This window comes from Pleurodeles waltl, chromosome 8 (genome assembly GCF_031143425.1).
Source record: "Pleurodeles waltl isolate 20211129_DDA chromosome 8, aPleWal1.hap1.20221129, whole genome shotgun sequence".
NCBI lineage: Eukaryota > Metazoa > Chordata > Amphibia > Caudata > Salamandridae > Pleurodeles > Pleurodeles waltl.
Window position 1 is genome coordinate 1,530,991,668 of NC_090447.1, and position 14,452 is coordinate 1,531,006,119.

The 14,452-nt window shown below is 50.2% G+C and overlaps 1 protein-coding gene across 1 annotated transcript; it reads right to left on the reverse strand.

The window, feature by feature from the left end:
* Positions 1 to 3,051: 3,051 nt before the first annotated feature.
* On the reverse strand, positions 3,052 to 13,685 carry CRYAA (crystallin alpha A). The gene is made up of 3 exons (XM_069202948.1): positions 13,408 to 13,685; positions 4,778 to 4,900; positions 3,052 to 3,933 (listed from the first exon to the last, which is right to left on the reverse strand). Exons 1-3 carry the CDS (start codon positions 13,594 to 13,596, stop codon positions 3,724 to 3,726), a joined length of 522 nt encoding a protein of 173 aa, XP_069059049.1. The 5' UTR covers positions 13,597 to 13,685; the 3' UTR covers positions 3,052 to 3,723.
* Positions 13,686 to 14,452: the final 767 nt, after the last annotated feature.

Consider the following 14,452-nt stretch of genomic DNA (forward strand, 5'->3'; position numbering starts at 1 on the left):
ACCATGAAATGTAAGAGGGCAATGCAACCATGGAGGCACGGAAAAAGATAACAGACAAGGATGATACCACTCCAAGGAGGAAAATATGGAAAAAGACAAAATGGCGGGAGAGGGCATGGAAGGGGATTATCCAAGTGAGGGCGTCATGGACACGGACAACAAGAAAGAGGAGAATAAAGGTGAGGACAACAGTGATGAAGACAACAGAAAGGAAGACATGGAAGATGCCAACACGGACAATGAGGGCCCGGGAGAGGAGAGTGCGGAAGAGAGGAAAATGAAAGAGGACAACACTGACGAGGGTGACACGGAAAAGCATCACATGAACAAGGAGGATGAGAAAGACACAGAAGAGCAGGAAATCAAGAGGACAAGATAGAGAAGATGACAAAGGATGAAACAGGAGATGACCGCATTACCATCATGTATGATCTGGAAGAGAACAACAAGGACAAAAACTCACAGCAGGACAGCACAGAGGAAGGCAATGCAAAAGAGAACAACACAGAGAGGGATGACGTGGAAACGGATGACGAAAAAGACAATGAGGCAAACATGGATCCCGAAGATATAATCGGAGGAGAAGACCGAAGAGGATGAGGTGAAAAAGAACCTCAGAGATGAAACAACACAAAAGGTGATGGGACGCAAAAGGACAACACTATGGAGAACACAGAGGAGGACAAGGTAGAAGACAATGAAAGGGAAGAGGACAGCACAGACCAGGCATGGGAAAAGATCAGACAAGTGTGATGACATTGACGTAAAAGAGAACAGCACTGAAGTGGAAAACGCAGAAAATGAAAAATGAAAGCCAACGATATGGAAGAGAATGTGCAGGGGAGGATGGCATGGAGAAGGATACCAAAGAAGAGGAGAATGAAATGGCAGAGACTGGTGCAGAGACGTATGATGAGAACAACCCAGATGAAGAGGACGGAGAAGAGGACAAGGCAAGATTGGATTCTACAGAGGGAGGTGATGCCGATAGGATGCCAAAGACACCTTAAAAGAGGAGGACACAGAAGGTGACAAAGTGAAAAACTATTTTGTAGAAGAAGAAAACAGAGAAGACACCAAAGAATTTGACATGGAAGAAGACAGCATGGAAGAGGAGGACGCAGGAGAAGGCACTGTGGTAGAGAACAACATGGAAGAGAACACATGAGGTGGACATGGACAAGGAAGACACAGAAGAGCAGTAAATCAAGAGGAAACGGCACAAGATGACATGAAAAAGGATGAGACAGAATGGATGGCATGGACTCACACAACATGGAAGAGGAGGACATATGAGACGGACATGGAAAAGGATGAGACATAAAGGAGAGCATGCACAAGGACAACACGGTAGAGGGGAACACATGAGATGGACATGGAAAATGATGAGACAGAAAGGACGGCATGGACAAGGATAAAATGGTAGAGGGGAACACATGAGACGGACATGGAAAATGACGAGACAGAAAGGACAGCATGGACAAAGACAGCATGGTAGAGGGGAACACATGAGACCGACATGGGAAATGACGAGACAGAAAGGACGGCATGGACAAGGACAACATAGTAGAGGGGAACACATGAGACGGACATGGAAAATGATGAGACAGAAAGGACTGCATGGACAAGGACAGCATGGTAGAGGGGAACACATGAGACGGACATGGAAAATGATGAGACAGAAAGGACGGCACGGATACACACAAAAAGGAAGAGGAGAACACATGATGTGTACGTGGAAGAGCATAAGACAGAAAGATGGGATGGACAAGGACATCAGGGAAGAGGAGAACACATGAGATGACATGGAAAAGGATGAGACAGAAAGGATGGGATGGACAAGGACAGCATGGTAGAGGGGAACACATGAGACAGACATGGAAAATGACGAGACAGAAAGGACAGCATGGACAAGGACAACATGGCAGAGGGGAACACATGAGACGGACATGGGAAATGACGAGACAGAAAGGACAGCATGGACAAGGACAGCATGGTAGAGGGGAACACGTGAGACGGACATGGAAAATGACGAGACAGAAAGGACGGCATGTACAAGGACAGCATGGTAGAGGGGAACACATGAGACGGACATGGGAAATGACATGACTGGACGGCATGGACAAGGATAACATGGAAGAGGCGGACACATGAGATGCACATGGAAAAGGGTGAGACAGAAAGAAGGGCACGGACAAGGACAGCATGGTAGAGGGGAACACATCAGGTGGACATAGATAAGGATGACGTGGACAAGGATGGCACAGAAGAACAGTAAATTAAGTGGAAAAGCCAGAAGAAGATGTAGTGCACATGGGAAAGGATGAGACAGAAGGATGGGATGGACAAGGACATCACGGAAGAGGAGAACACATGAGGTGGACATGGACAAGGATGAGATAGAAAGATGGGATGGACAAGAACATCACGGAAGAGGAGAACACATGAGATGGACATAAAAAAGGGTGAGACAGGAAGGATGGCACGGATACACACAAAAGGGAAGAGGAGAACACATGATGTGTACATGGAAGAGCATGAGACAGAAAGATGGGATGGACAAGGACATCAGGGAAGAGGAGAACACATGAGATGGACATTGAAAAGAATGATACAGAAAGATGGGATGGACAAGGACATCAGGGAAGATGAGAACACATGAGATGGACATGGAAAAGAATGAGACAGAAAGATGCGATGGACAAGGACATCGGGGAAGAGGAGAACACATGAGATGGACATGGAAAAAGGATGAGACAGTAAGGATGGCACGGATACACACAGAAGGGAAGAGGAGAACACATGATGTGTACATGGAAGAGCATGAGACAGAAAGATGGCATGGACAAGGACAGCATGGAAGAAGAGCGCTCAGAAGGGGACAGTCAGGGTCAGAAGGAAACGCAAGAGGATGAGGCGACAAAGATGACCTGTACAGCATGGGAAAGGAGGACACAAAGAGGACAATTTGAAAAGGATGACTCTAAAAAGGCATCCTCAGTGGATGCCAAGTGGAAAACAGTCACAAAAGAACAAAAAACACCAGGAGCGTTTCATTTAACACATCTTTATTGACAGCCACTAGTGGAGTTGGCGGATAGCAGCAGATTGGGGGTTCACTACAAGAGGATGGTGCAATGGTTGTGAGATACCGGCAGGTGGGGAGAGCCAAGAGCCTTCAGAAGCTTCAGAACTTTGTGGAACCCTAGCAGGATGGGGGTGTTGCCTTACAGGGGGAACCTTTGCCCTCTTGGTGGGCCAGGGTCGCCTGCTTGTTGATATTTTGCAGTAGCTATTGGCTGGAGATCTGATGCCCTCAGCCGACCCAAGACCACATGCCCCTCACTCCCTGGACAATGCACAGAGAGGACTGTGGTCCATCTTCCACATACCTCCATCCTGCAACCCTCCCTTTTGTGCTTCCTCTTTCCATTGAGTTATTTTCTGGAGGTAGCACTCCTCCGACTGCGGAGTGTCCTGGGGGTTCCACCTTCCTGCTGACCAATCAACATTTTGGTAGCCACTAACCAGCACCTCCCCCCCCATGATGTATATACCACCCCACCTCATTTGAAGCTTCCAAGGTGGCCCCGGACCGCTCCCCATCTCTGCCCCAACTCCACCCAGCTGCCCCTTTTCTCAAAATAACACACAAAATACACCCCTGCCCTGTCGCTCATCTTTCCATCACTTCTCGGAGGTGGGAGTGGTGATCTGCTCTGCCTAAGAGGACTGGGCAGAGGCTGACTTCTCCTCTCGGGAAATAGGTATGGGCCTGTCGCCGTGGCTGGAGTCCAAGCCAGACTGCATCTTGGTGCCCAAGAAGGTCAGCATGCCATCGGTGGACAGCGAGCATGTGATGGAGGACTGGTCCACGTTGGCGGGCAGGCGATAGCGGCGGTGGAACTCTCGCGAGACATACCCGTGATCATCCTAGAGAAGAATAGAGCATGTTTGAGAGGCCAGAGATGGGAGAAGCAATGTGAGGGAGGAAGACGGTCAGAAAGCAAGCATCCAAAAGAAAAGTCTGAGAAGTGAAAGATCATAATAGAGGTCAAAGCATGAAGAACACACTTGGTCAGCACCCTAGCCTCTTCCTTGGTGCTTGCTGTGCGTACCGCCTTTGCTCAGCAGCGTGGCTTCCGTCAGTGCACTCGCTGCACTTGCTCAGCACACTGGCCTCCTGCCTGTCACTCGCCGCACTTGCTGTGCTTGCTTCCCTTGCTCATTGGCCAGACCTCCTGTCTGTCACTCGCTTGGCGTGCTGGGCTTGCCTCGCTTGCTCATTGGCCAGACCTCCTGTCTGTCACTCGCTGCACTTGCTGTGCTTGCTTCGCTTGCTCATTCGCCAGACCTCCTGTCTGTCACTCGCTGTAATCAATGTACTTCCTGGCGCTCGCTGTGTTTTCCATGAATCTCCACCTGTGGGCTGCCGTAGCCTCCTCCTGTCTCGTGACCCCTGGCTAGTTACCTGGCCTCCTACCTGCCGCTCGTTGGTCTAGGTGCGCTTGCACAGGGCTACAGCCTCCCACATGTCACTCTCTGTGCTTACTGCGCTCGCTCAGAGGCGTGGCCTCCCGCCTGTCACTCTCTCTGCTTAAGGGGCCCATTCAGACGTGTGGCCTCCTGCCTGTCAATCAGTGTGCCTACTGTGCTCTCTCAGAAGTGTGACCTCCTACCTGTCACTCAGTGTGCTTACTGCGCTCGCTTAGAGGCGTGGCCTCCTACCTCACGCTTGCTGTGCTTACTGCGCTTGCTCAGTGGCGTGGCCTCCTACCTGGTGTTCGCTGTGCTTTCCATGGATCTCCACAAAGTCGTCCACGATCTTGACACTTAGGTCTTCCGGTGCGAAGTGCTTGACATCCAGGTAGATCTGGAACTTGTCACGGTCAGACCTCACCTACAGGTACACAAGGGGATAAGGTGTTCAGAATGCATCAGGATGTCACTCCTGACACTGGTGCCAGTGGCAGAGAAGGTACTTTATAAACATTGAGTAAAAGAACACAACATGTTTCCAGAGGGGTTGCCTCACTCAGGGTGCAGAGTGGATGTGGCTGGCTTACCCAGAGTGTCTAGATGGGCAGGGGAGAGAGAGTCGGGCACAAGTGAGCTCTTGCCTGATGTGTGACCAAGCCAACAGACATGTTCTGGTCGAGTTTGCCTTAAGAATGGATATTACATGACGGGCCCTCAGCTGAGCCTAAGGAGCATATTTATGGCCCTGTTGCGTCATGCTTGTACCACGCAACGTGGTGCATGAGTGACGCAGCTCTTAACGCAGATTTATGAAGCCACGCAAAACCACAAACGGCTACATTGTGTTACTCTGCCCTGGGAAGGCATTCCATGGGCATTGCATAGGTGTTCCCCATGCAACTCTCATGGATTTTGATGCATTCCCAGATTTACCAGAACTGGGAAGCCTTCCCAGGGGAGGTGTAACCAGGAGAAAGATCTTTATTCCTGCTTGTTACTGCCTCTTTCTATATATGTTCTGCATCCTGCAGCACACACAGAGAGAGGAAAATGCCTCAGGGGATTGTTTTTGTGCAGTAAGGTGCCCATTTTTGCACAAAATCTATCCTGCATGCAACGCAGACACCCTTGCACCATGGTGTAAGGGTGCCTTGCATTGTTGCCAGGCTGCCCATTGTGTGCCAGTGCAGGGGAAAGGAAGGAATGTGCTGTATTGCATTAAATATGGCACATGCCTGCCCTTTCTGTGTCGCGCTGCGCAGTCCAGCAAGCTCCACTGCATGGCTCGCCCATAAATATGGCTCTAAGGTTGGGACATACATCACCGGGGGCCCCAAGGTAGAGAGAGCCTAACGCTGGAAGAAACGTGACCAGGGTCCAAGCTAGAGCCTAAGAGTGGAACAGAAGTAGCCGGGTGACTCAACTAGAGCCTAAGGGTTGATCATGCGTGACTGTGGGCCACTCAGCTAGAGCCTAAGGGTTGATCATGCGTGACTGTGGGCCACTCAGCTAGAGCCTTTAGGGTGGAACATATGTGACCACAGACCTCATGGAGCATACATGGTCAGAGACATCAACTAGTCTAAGGGTGGAGCAACCATGACTCGGACACGCACATAGAGCCTAAGGGTGGAACATATGTGACCAGGGGCCCTCAGCATAGGGAACAGGCCTCGGGATGGAATATATGCACCCGGAGGCCCCAGAGTGGCCTTGGAATGGAATACATGGGACCAAGAGCACTGACCCCAGGGTCGAAGCCTAGAGGGGGTGGGAGCCCAGAGAGTAGAGACGAAGCAGAGGGATGGAACGCAGGTGCCAAGAGCCCTGAGTGCAAAGACCAAACATAGAGAACATACCCCCCAGAGGCCTCAGGACAGGTAGGAAGCTGTGTATGGCCCACCCAGGAACCCTCAGTGTAAAGATAAAACCTACTGCTGGATTACACACATCCTGGTACACCTTAAATATGTGTGTTCAGTATGTGCACTGTACAAATATCTCATTTTATGTTTAAGAGACTACAGTGTTGCTCCATTTGAAATACAAATTGACACAGCACATAGCAGCTGACCTGCCTCTGACAGCACTAATGGCATTGTCAGGAGGGCGGGGCAGGAATCTTTTAAAGTTAATATTTAAAAACTATAGCTTATAATAAACATCTCCCAATGCAGTGATACGATCTGATGTGCTGAGGTGAAACTCTTCCGCTTGTAAAAGCAATATATATGTTTTTATTTTTTATTTTGAAGAGACTTTACTGTATGTATTTTACATGATGTTTGTCGCATGATTTACATGGGAATCATTTTCCAAGCCAGACCCTTGGCTGGGCTCTCCATGTTCATCTGTTAGCTCGCCCACCTTTTCTGTGATCTCACTAGATGGTACTGAAATAATTTGGGGAGGGGATCCCAAGCAATACATTCCTAGCACTGCCAGCAGAGAGAGAGAGACACACACTGGACCAATCCGAATCCAGCAGGAAGAGACAAAGGAAGTGACGCGGAGTTCCAAGGGCATTCTGGGCCCTCGCTCCGCTTTAAAGATCTACGAAACAATAAAACCCAGATTGCGTCAACTCCTTGTTTTCCTACAAGCGATGACAGGGTGCAGATTTCCTCCACAAGGCCTGAACTTGCAGGAGGGTCAACGCCTTCTGGACAGAAGCTAGCTGGCAATGGTAAAAGCATCTATCCAGTTGTAAATTCAGCTCGTTGGGGTGTCTTCTGGGAATGGTGGAACACGTTCTCAAATGGCACGAGATTTGTGGACCTAGCGATGTTACCGAATGTGAAGCGAGTTGATTACTTTTATATCTGGGATTCTGCAATACTCAGAATTCCATAACCTTACAAAGGAACAGAGCCTTTGGCCTTGTGTCTCCATATGGTGATGGACAGGGGCGTACCTAAGTCGGTGAGATTCGGGGTTGGGGTGTGTGAATCTCAAATTTTCGAATTAAGACAGCAGTGGGCTGCAAGGTGGAGGGGTGAGATGGCCTGGGTTTGGGGTGGACTGTTCCCACGAGCAGTAACACTGATTTGCATTAGGTGGGCCTCTGTCTAGAGTGGCACAATGGCCAAAAAATGATGGGTTGTACTATTTTCAGGCATTCATCGCAACACCTTTTGGGTGTTTGATTGACAGTAGTATGCCTGGAAACCTGAGACCTGCACAACATCCATGTCTACTGCTGCCAAGACTTGTTAATTCTAACACAGAGTACATTTGCACTCTTTCAAGAAGTACCTCTGTGGGTGCAGATTTACTATTTGTTAGTAAACAAGCCACTATGTTCATTTGAATTTCTGCTCAGAAAAAGGAACAAGTCAAAAGCTCATAACGAAATGAGACTGTTGAGAAAAACTGCCACAGACGTAGCAAACCCGAGCCAGGGCACGCATACCTAACTACAAAGCTAAGAATTAATTTGCAGGTGTCACACCCCAAACACCGCCCTAACTCCCTTCCTCCCCCCACCCAAAGGTACGTCCCTGCCTGTCCCAACTGGGCCAGATAGTTCTCCCTGCGGACTCATGACTAGGGTCACGTACAACTCAACGCCCTGGAGTCCCACTGTTGGCATGGTTACCCCCCACTTTTTGCCTACTGTTGATGCCAACTTTGATTGAAAGTGCGCTGGGACCCTGCTAACCACGCCACAGCACCAGTGTTCTTTCCCTAAAACTGTACCTTTGTTTCCACAATTGGCACAACCCTGGCACCCAGGTAAGTCCCTTGTAACTGGTACCCCTGGTACCAAGGGCCCTGTGGCCGGGAAAGGTCTCTAAGGGCTGCAGCATGTATTATGCCACTCTGGGGGACCCCTCACCAAGCACATGTACACTGCCCTTGCAGCTTGTGTGTGCTGGTGGGGAGAAAAAGGCAAAGTAGACATGGCACCCCTCTCAGAGTGCCATACCCACAAACCACTGCCTGTGGCATAGGTAATTCACCCCTCTAGAAGGCCTTACAGCCCTAAGGCAGGGTGCACTATACCATAGGTGATGGCATAGCTGCATGAGCAATATGCCCCTACAGTGTCTAAGTCCATTCTTAGACATTGTAAGTGCAGTGTAGCCATTTTAAGTATATGGTCTGGGAGTTTGTCGTTACGAACTCTACAGTTCCATAATGGCTACACTGAATACTGGGAAGTTTGGTATCAAACTTCTCAGCACAATAAACCCACACTGATGCCAGTGTGGGATTTATTGAAACATGCACACAGAGGGCATCCTAGAGATGCCCCTTGTATGTTATCCCAACTGCTAGTGTAGGACTGACCGGTCTGTGCCAGCCTGCCACTTTAAGATGTACGTCAGTAGTCTAACTGAAGACGCCAAGTGATTAAGGCTCCCAGTTTTCAGTTTTTACTGATTTTTACAGATAAATACAGAGAGAACACCATCCATTTTCCTGTCAATATTTATTTGTAAATATGGGAAAACAGGTGTTGTGGTGGACAATTCTCACTACTGTCAATCGTAGGTGGCCGGTCAGTAGCTCTGCAGATTGACAAGTAAAGAATTTTAAAAAACTGAAAACAACTCCCAATGAAGTTTCAATAACTGTATATTTACAGATTTTTGAGTGGGTTGGTTTACTATCTAAATGTTTTCAGATGATTACATTGTACAGGAGATTTCTAGAACTCACTGGATATTTCAATATTAGCAGTTTACTTCAAGTATATTGTAACATATGCCTGTATTTGAAGATATCTTAACTGTTTTTTTTAACTCCGCACGCTGTCTGTCTGATCATCTGTTGTGTTGTGATTCACAACAGACTGCATGGAAAGTCTCTCATTAGAAGCAAAAAAATCAAAATTATTCAGCTTTTAAAAATAAATACAGACAATAAACACATTGTTTTCTGTCTGTATTTATCTGTCAAAATCAGCAAAAACGGAAAACTGGGAGCCCTAATTATAGCCCTTTAAATCAAGCATATGAGGTGTTTAAACAGAGCACACCCTGAACTCAAGTACCTATAAATGCTCCTATATGTTAAAAAAAAAAAAAAATGAGGATCTGTGAAATAAAATGTTTGCCAAGGCTCACACCGTTTGGGCAAGCAGGGAAGCCGATATTGATTCCACGTTATCTGGTTTCGCATTTTGGAACTCAGACACCAGATTTTATACCTCTCTCTCTCCTGTTTTACACCAAAGGTCACTGTTTTGTCTTGTTTTTCTTGGTGCACAATGAGAAAAATTGACACATAGCAGACCCGACTCGGGGCCCACTGACCCAACTAACAAGCCAGGAATGTATTTATTTGGGGGGTGCCACACCTCAAACATCCCCCCTGAAGCTACGCCTTGGGTCACCGAACTCCTCAGTGAGTTGTAATGTCCTTATATTGTACAACAGGGGGTACTTTAACTCGTATATCTAACCATAAATAGAACTGAGAAGCAACACGCCATCTCAGCAACATAAATGTCCGCCTCAATAGTCTATAAATGCAATGTTTGCAGGCAAAGAGGCATGTAATGTAGGAGTGCATGCATGGCCGTGGGTCTGCATCAGGAGGGCGCTTTGGATGACGGGGCGCTTTGAGGCCTGCTAGTGGCCAAGTCCATAGAACTGAGGGGCATATTTACAAGCCCGTACGTTGCAGGAGAGTTACTTTTTTTGACGCTCAGGTGGCGCAAGTCTCTCAGCCATGTCTATGAGGCCACGCAAAGCCACTTTGCGTGGCTTTGAATGGCCTCATAAGTCTGGAGTGGTGCAAACCAGCTCAAGTCACTGCGTTGTCTTATTCTGCATCAGGGAGAAGCTCAGTGGGTCTTGTGGTGGGTTTCACCCACAGGTTTTTACACGTTTCCAGATTTACAAGGGCTTGTAAACCTGGGGATGCGTCAATATCTTACGCCACCCTATTGAGGTGTAATGAGGAGAAATAGCTTTACTTCTCCTTGTTTTTTCCTCTTTCTACATGTGCTGCGTTGTGCAGCACACACAGAAAGAGGAAAAAGACTCCATGGATTGTTTCTGTGCAGGAAAAAACAATCACTCCTATAGTGCAGTCACCATTGCACCATGGTGCAAAGGGTGCTGGCACCCGCGCAGGGGGAAAGGATAGGAATGCACCGTATTTCATAAATATGGTGCAGTCCTGCACTTTCCCTGCGGCGCGGGTCAGCGCAGGAAGGTAACTTGTTGCGGTGCACCACTATTCCCGTAAATATGCTTCTTAGTTGAAAGCTACTTTTACCATGCTCGGGCGCACATTATGACATATCAGTGACAAGCAGTGCTTAATTTGTGCTTGTTGTTTCTAGTGCTAAGTGCCGGCACTTGTTTTTGAGGGCCGGCACTTATTTTTCTGCCTCGAGCATTTGCTGCGAGCAGAGGACACAGATGGGAAAGACGGAGGAAGAGAAAAATGAAAAAGCTTCACAATAGGAGAAAGCAGAAAGTTGCAAGAGTGAGCTGAAAGGACAGGGAGTGGCTGTAAATGGATTGAAGAGGCCCGAGATGGCTTCAGGATTACGCCGCCTCAGTATTCTGTGCTCGCACATTTAATTGCAGCAGCTGCGTGTTTAAGAGGAGGGTTTTAGGCACCGGCATGTTTTTATTTACAAATTAAGCACTGGTGAGGAGGCGTCGCTTCACTGGGGAGTCGTGTATGTGGCTCCTGGTCTAGCGTGTGCCAAACCCCTCGTTAGATGAAAGGGCAGCTTTAGGTTTCTAAAACGCCCGTCAAACTGTGATTTACACTGCATAGTGGTGATAACTGGTCAGGAGAGAGGAGCCCAGCACATGATTCAGAGATGGCAGCTTCTCTGCTACCCTCTTACATGGCCTTCAAGTACAGTGTTCGGCGTGGATGGTTTGAACACATCAGCCTGGCACGTGACTGACTCTGCCCCAGCCCTATCTGCCTCGCATGGCAATCTACCAGAGGCCTGCAGGCACATGGAAGTACTCTAAGGCCATCCTTGTAAGGAAGTTATCTCTCTGCAACATTTCTTGGGCCCTCTGCCTTCACAGGGACACTTCCGGTTTCACAGCATGATCTGCCATCCTTGACAGTGTGTCTCCCGGGCTCCCCAGGGCACCAACAGTCAGTGTCAGGATCACTTCCTGTTCAGTCTCAAACTCACTCGCCTCCCTAGGACACCACCCTTCTGAAGACTCATCTCAGTAGGAGTCTCACCAGTTTTCCACTGGCCTGCCATCCTTGCCACATAGGCCTCTTGGCATGGACTGTCCCTCCTTGACTAGGCTGCCCATACCAACAACACAGCCTTGTTCGCCATACAGCTGCTCCCCTCCGCAGACAGTCCCCCCACATCCCTTCTTGTCTACCTAGACTGGGAGCAGAATTCCATTGGTTCCCTCCTTGGCCGCCATCTTTGATTGGGTGCCTCTGGGTTCCGCCTCAGTCTTGTGAAGAAGTCTCCAAGATCGCCCAAGGGCTGCTGCTTACCCCCGAAGAAAACCTTCCCGTTCCTCACTAGTCACGCTCCCAAAGAAGCCCACGTCTTGACAAGTCTCCCCGTTCACGCCCTGGACTCACCGTCCTAGAGTGGAAGTCAACGTATTCCTTCCTGGACTCACTGACCCTGACAGGAAGTTTCTCCTGTTCTCTACTTCACCCACCAGTCTTGGGGCATTAGGTTTCCGGGTTTTCTCTCTAGACCCCCTGTCATTGACAAGACATCTCTCCCCGCAGGCCCATGGTCCTCACTTCAACAATCTTTGAGTTCCAGTTCCCACATCAGAATGTCCTTGGTAGGCACTTCCACCTCGAGGTAGGCCCTTCCTTGGTGAGCTCACCACCCTAGCGGTAGGCAGTCTTCACCCTTGAGGTAGGAAGATCCCTAGTTACATGATAGGCTTACGGCCCTTGCAATAGGATGTCGCCCAGTTCTCCTGCAGACCCACCAACCTTGCAATAAGATGTCTCCTAGTTCCCTGGTTGGCCCACTACCCTTGTAGTAGGATGTCTCATAGTTCCCTGGTAGACCCACCACCCTTGAGGTAGGATGTCTAAGTTCCTTAGTAGACCCACCACCCTTGCGGCATGAAGTCTCTCAGTTCCCTGGTAGACCCACCACCCTTGAGGTAGGATGTCTCTCAGTTTGTTAGTAGACCCACCACCCTTGAGGTAGGATGTCTCTCAGTTCCCTGGTAGACTCACCACCCTTGAGGTAGGATGTCTCTCAGTTCGTTAGTAGACCCACCACCCTTGAGGTAGGATGTCTCTCAGTTCCCAGGTTGACTCACCACCCTTGAGGTAGGATGTCTCTCAGTTCCCAGGTTGACTCACCACCCTTGAGGTAGGATGTCTCTCAGTTCGTTAGTAGACCCACCACCCTTGCGGTACGAAGTCTCTCAGTTCCCTGGTGGACTCACCACCCTTGAGGTAGGATGTCTCTCAGTTCCTTAGTAGACCCACCATCCTTGAGGTACGAAGTCTCCCAGTTCTCTTGTAGACCCACCACCCTTGCGGAATGAAGTCTCTCAGTTCCCTGGTAAACCCACCACCCTTGCGGAATTAAGTGTCTCAGTTCCCTGGTAGACTCACCCCCCTTGAGGTAGGATGTCTCTCAGTTCCCAGGTAGATCCACCACCCTTGAGGTAGGATGTCTCTCAGTTCCCTGGTGGACCCACCATCCTTGAGGTACGAAGTCTCCCAGTTCTCTTGTAGACCCACAACCATTGCGATAGGACGTCTCTCAGTTCCCTGGTAGACCCACCACCCTTGCAATAGGACGTCTCTCAGTTCCCTGGTAGACCCACCACCCTTGCGATAGGACGTCTCTCAGTTCCTTAGTAGACCCACCATCCTTGAGGTACGAAGTCTCCCAGTTCTCTTGCAGACCCCCACCCTTGACATGAGAAGTCTCGAAGACCCAACCTGACGCTCACTGTCCCCAGAGCCTGGGAAGGCCCCACCACTCACCTCGGAGACGCCGGAGTCCAGGTAGTTGCGGAGCATGGTCTGTCGGTAGTAGGGGCTGACGGTGGAGGAGAAGAAGGGGAACAGCTCGTAGTCGAAGGGGCCCTCACCGAAGAACTGGTCGAAGAGGCGGCCGGGGTAGAAGGGCCCCAGGGCCCGCTTGAACCATGGGTGCTGGATGGTGATGTCCATGCTAGCGGCTTGAGGCCAGGGAAGCTCTGTGGTCACCAGACGGAGGGTGGGGGCCTGGACCGAGGGCTGCTGTGCTGAGGCCAGGCCGGGCCTGTATTTATACCCAGCCCTTTCAAAGGGGGCATTAGCCGAACCTTCTGGAAAGCCATGATCTCACGGCGGGGCGGTGGGTCAGCAGAAATGCAGGCCCGGCCTGGGGGGGCCAGTCTGCGGGGCCAGAGCCAGGCCTGGCGTGCTGCCGGGGGCCGCCATCCTCAGGTCACCCCGGGGGGGGGGGCAGCTCTGGCCAAAGCTGTGTCCGTCCGGTCTGAAGGCTGTCCTTCACAGCCACCCCCAAGCAGCCTTCACACATCTCTAACCCTTCATCCACCAGCCCCCTTCATGCCCCCTCCTGACCCACCCCCCAAGCAGCCTTCACACATCTCTAACCCTTCATCCACCAGCCCCCTTCATGCCCACTCCTGACCCACCCCCCAAGCAGCCTTCACACATCTCTAACCCTTAATCCACCAGCCCCCTTCATGCCCCCTCCTGACCCACCCCCCCAAGCACCCTTCACACATCTCTAACCCTTCATCCACCAGCCCCCTTCGTGCCCCCTCCTGGCCCACCCCCCCAAGCAGCCTTCACACACCTTCACGCCATCTGTAACCCCCCATCCACCAGCCTCCATCACCCCCCTTCCAAACACCCCTTCACACACTCCGTCACACCTTCCATTCTCCATCCACCAGCCCCCTTCATGCCCCCTCCCGACCCAGCCCCCCAAGCAGCCTTCACACATCGTTAACCCTTCATCCACCAGCCCCCTTCATGCCCCCTCCTGGCCTACCGCCCCAAGCAGCCTTCACACACC

What these genes read in the sequence shown, in the direction of transcription:
- CRYAA (XM_069202948.1), bottom strand. Translation starts at nt 13,596, where the DNA reads ATGGACATCACCATCCAGCACCCATGGTTCAAGCGGGCCCTGGGGCCC. An exon ending in TGGACTCCGGCGTCTCCGAG is followed by an intron (nt 4,901 to 13,407) that starts GTGAGTGGTGGG and finishes GTGTACCTGTAG; the next exon opens with GTGAGGTCTGACCGTGACAA. An exon ending in GAAAGCACAGCGAACACCAG is followed by an intron (nt 3,934 to 4,777) that starts GTAGGAGGCCAC and finishes ATTCTTCTCTAG; the next exon opens with GATGATCACGGGTATGTCTC.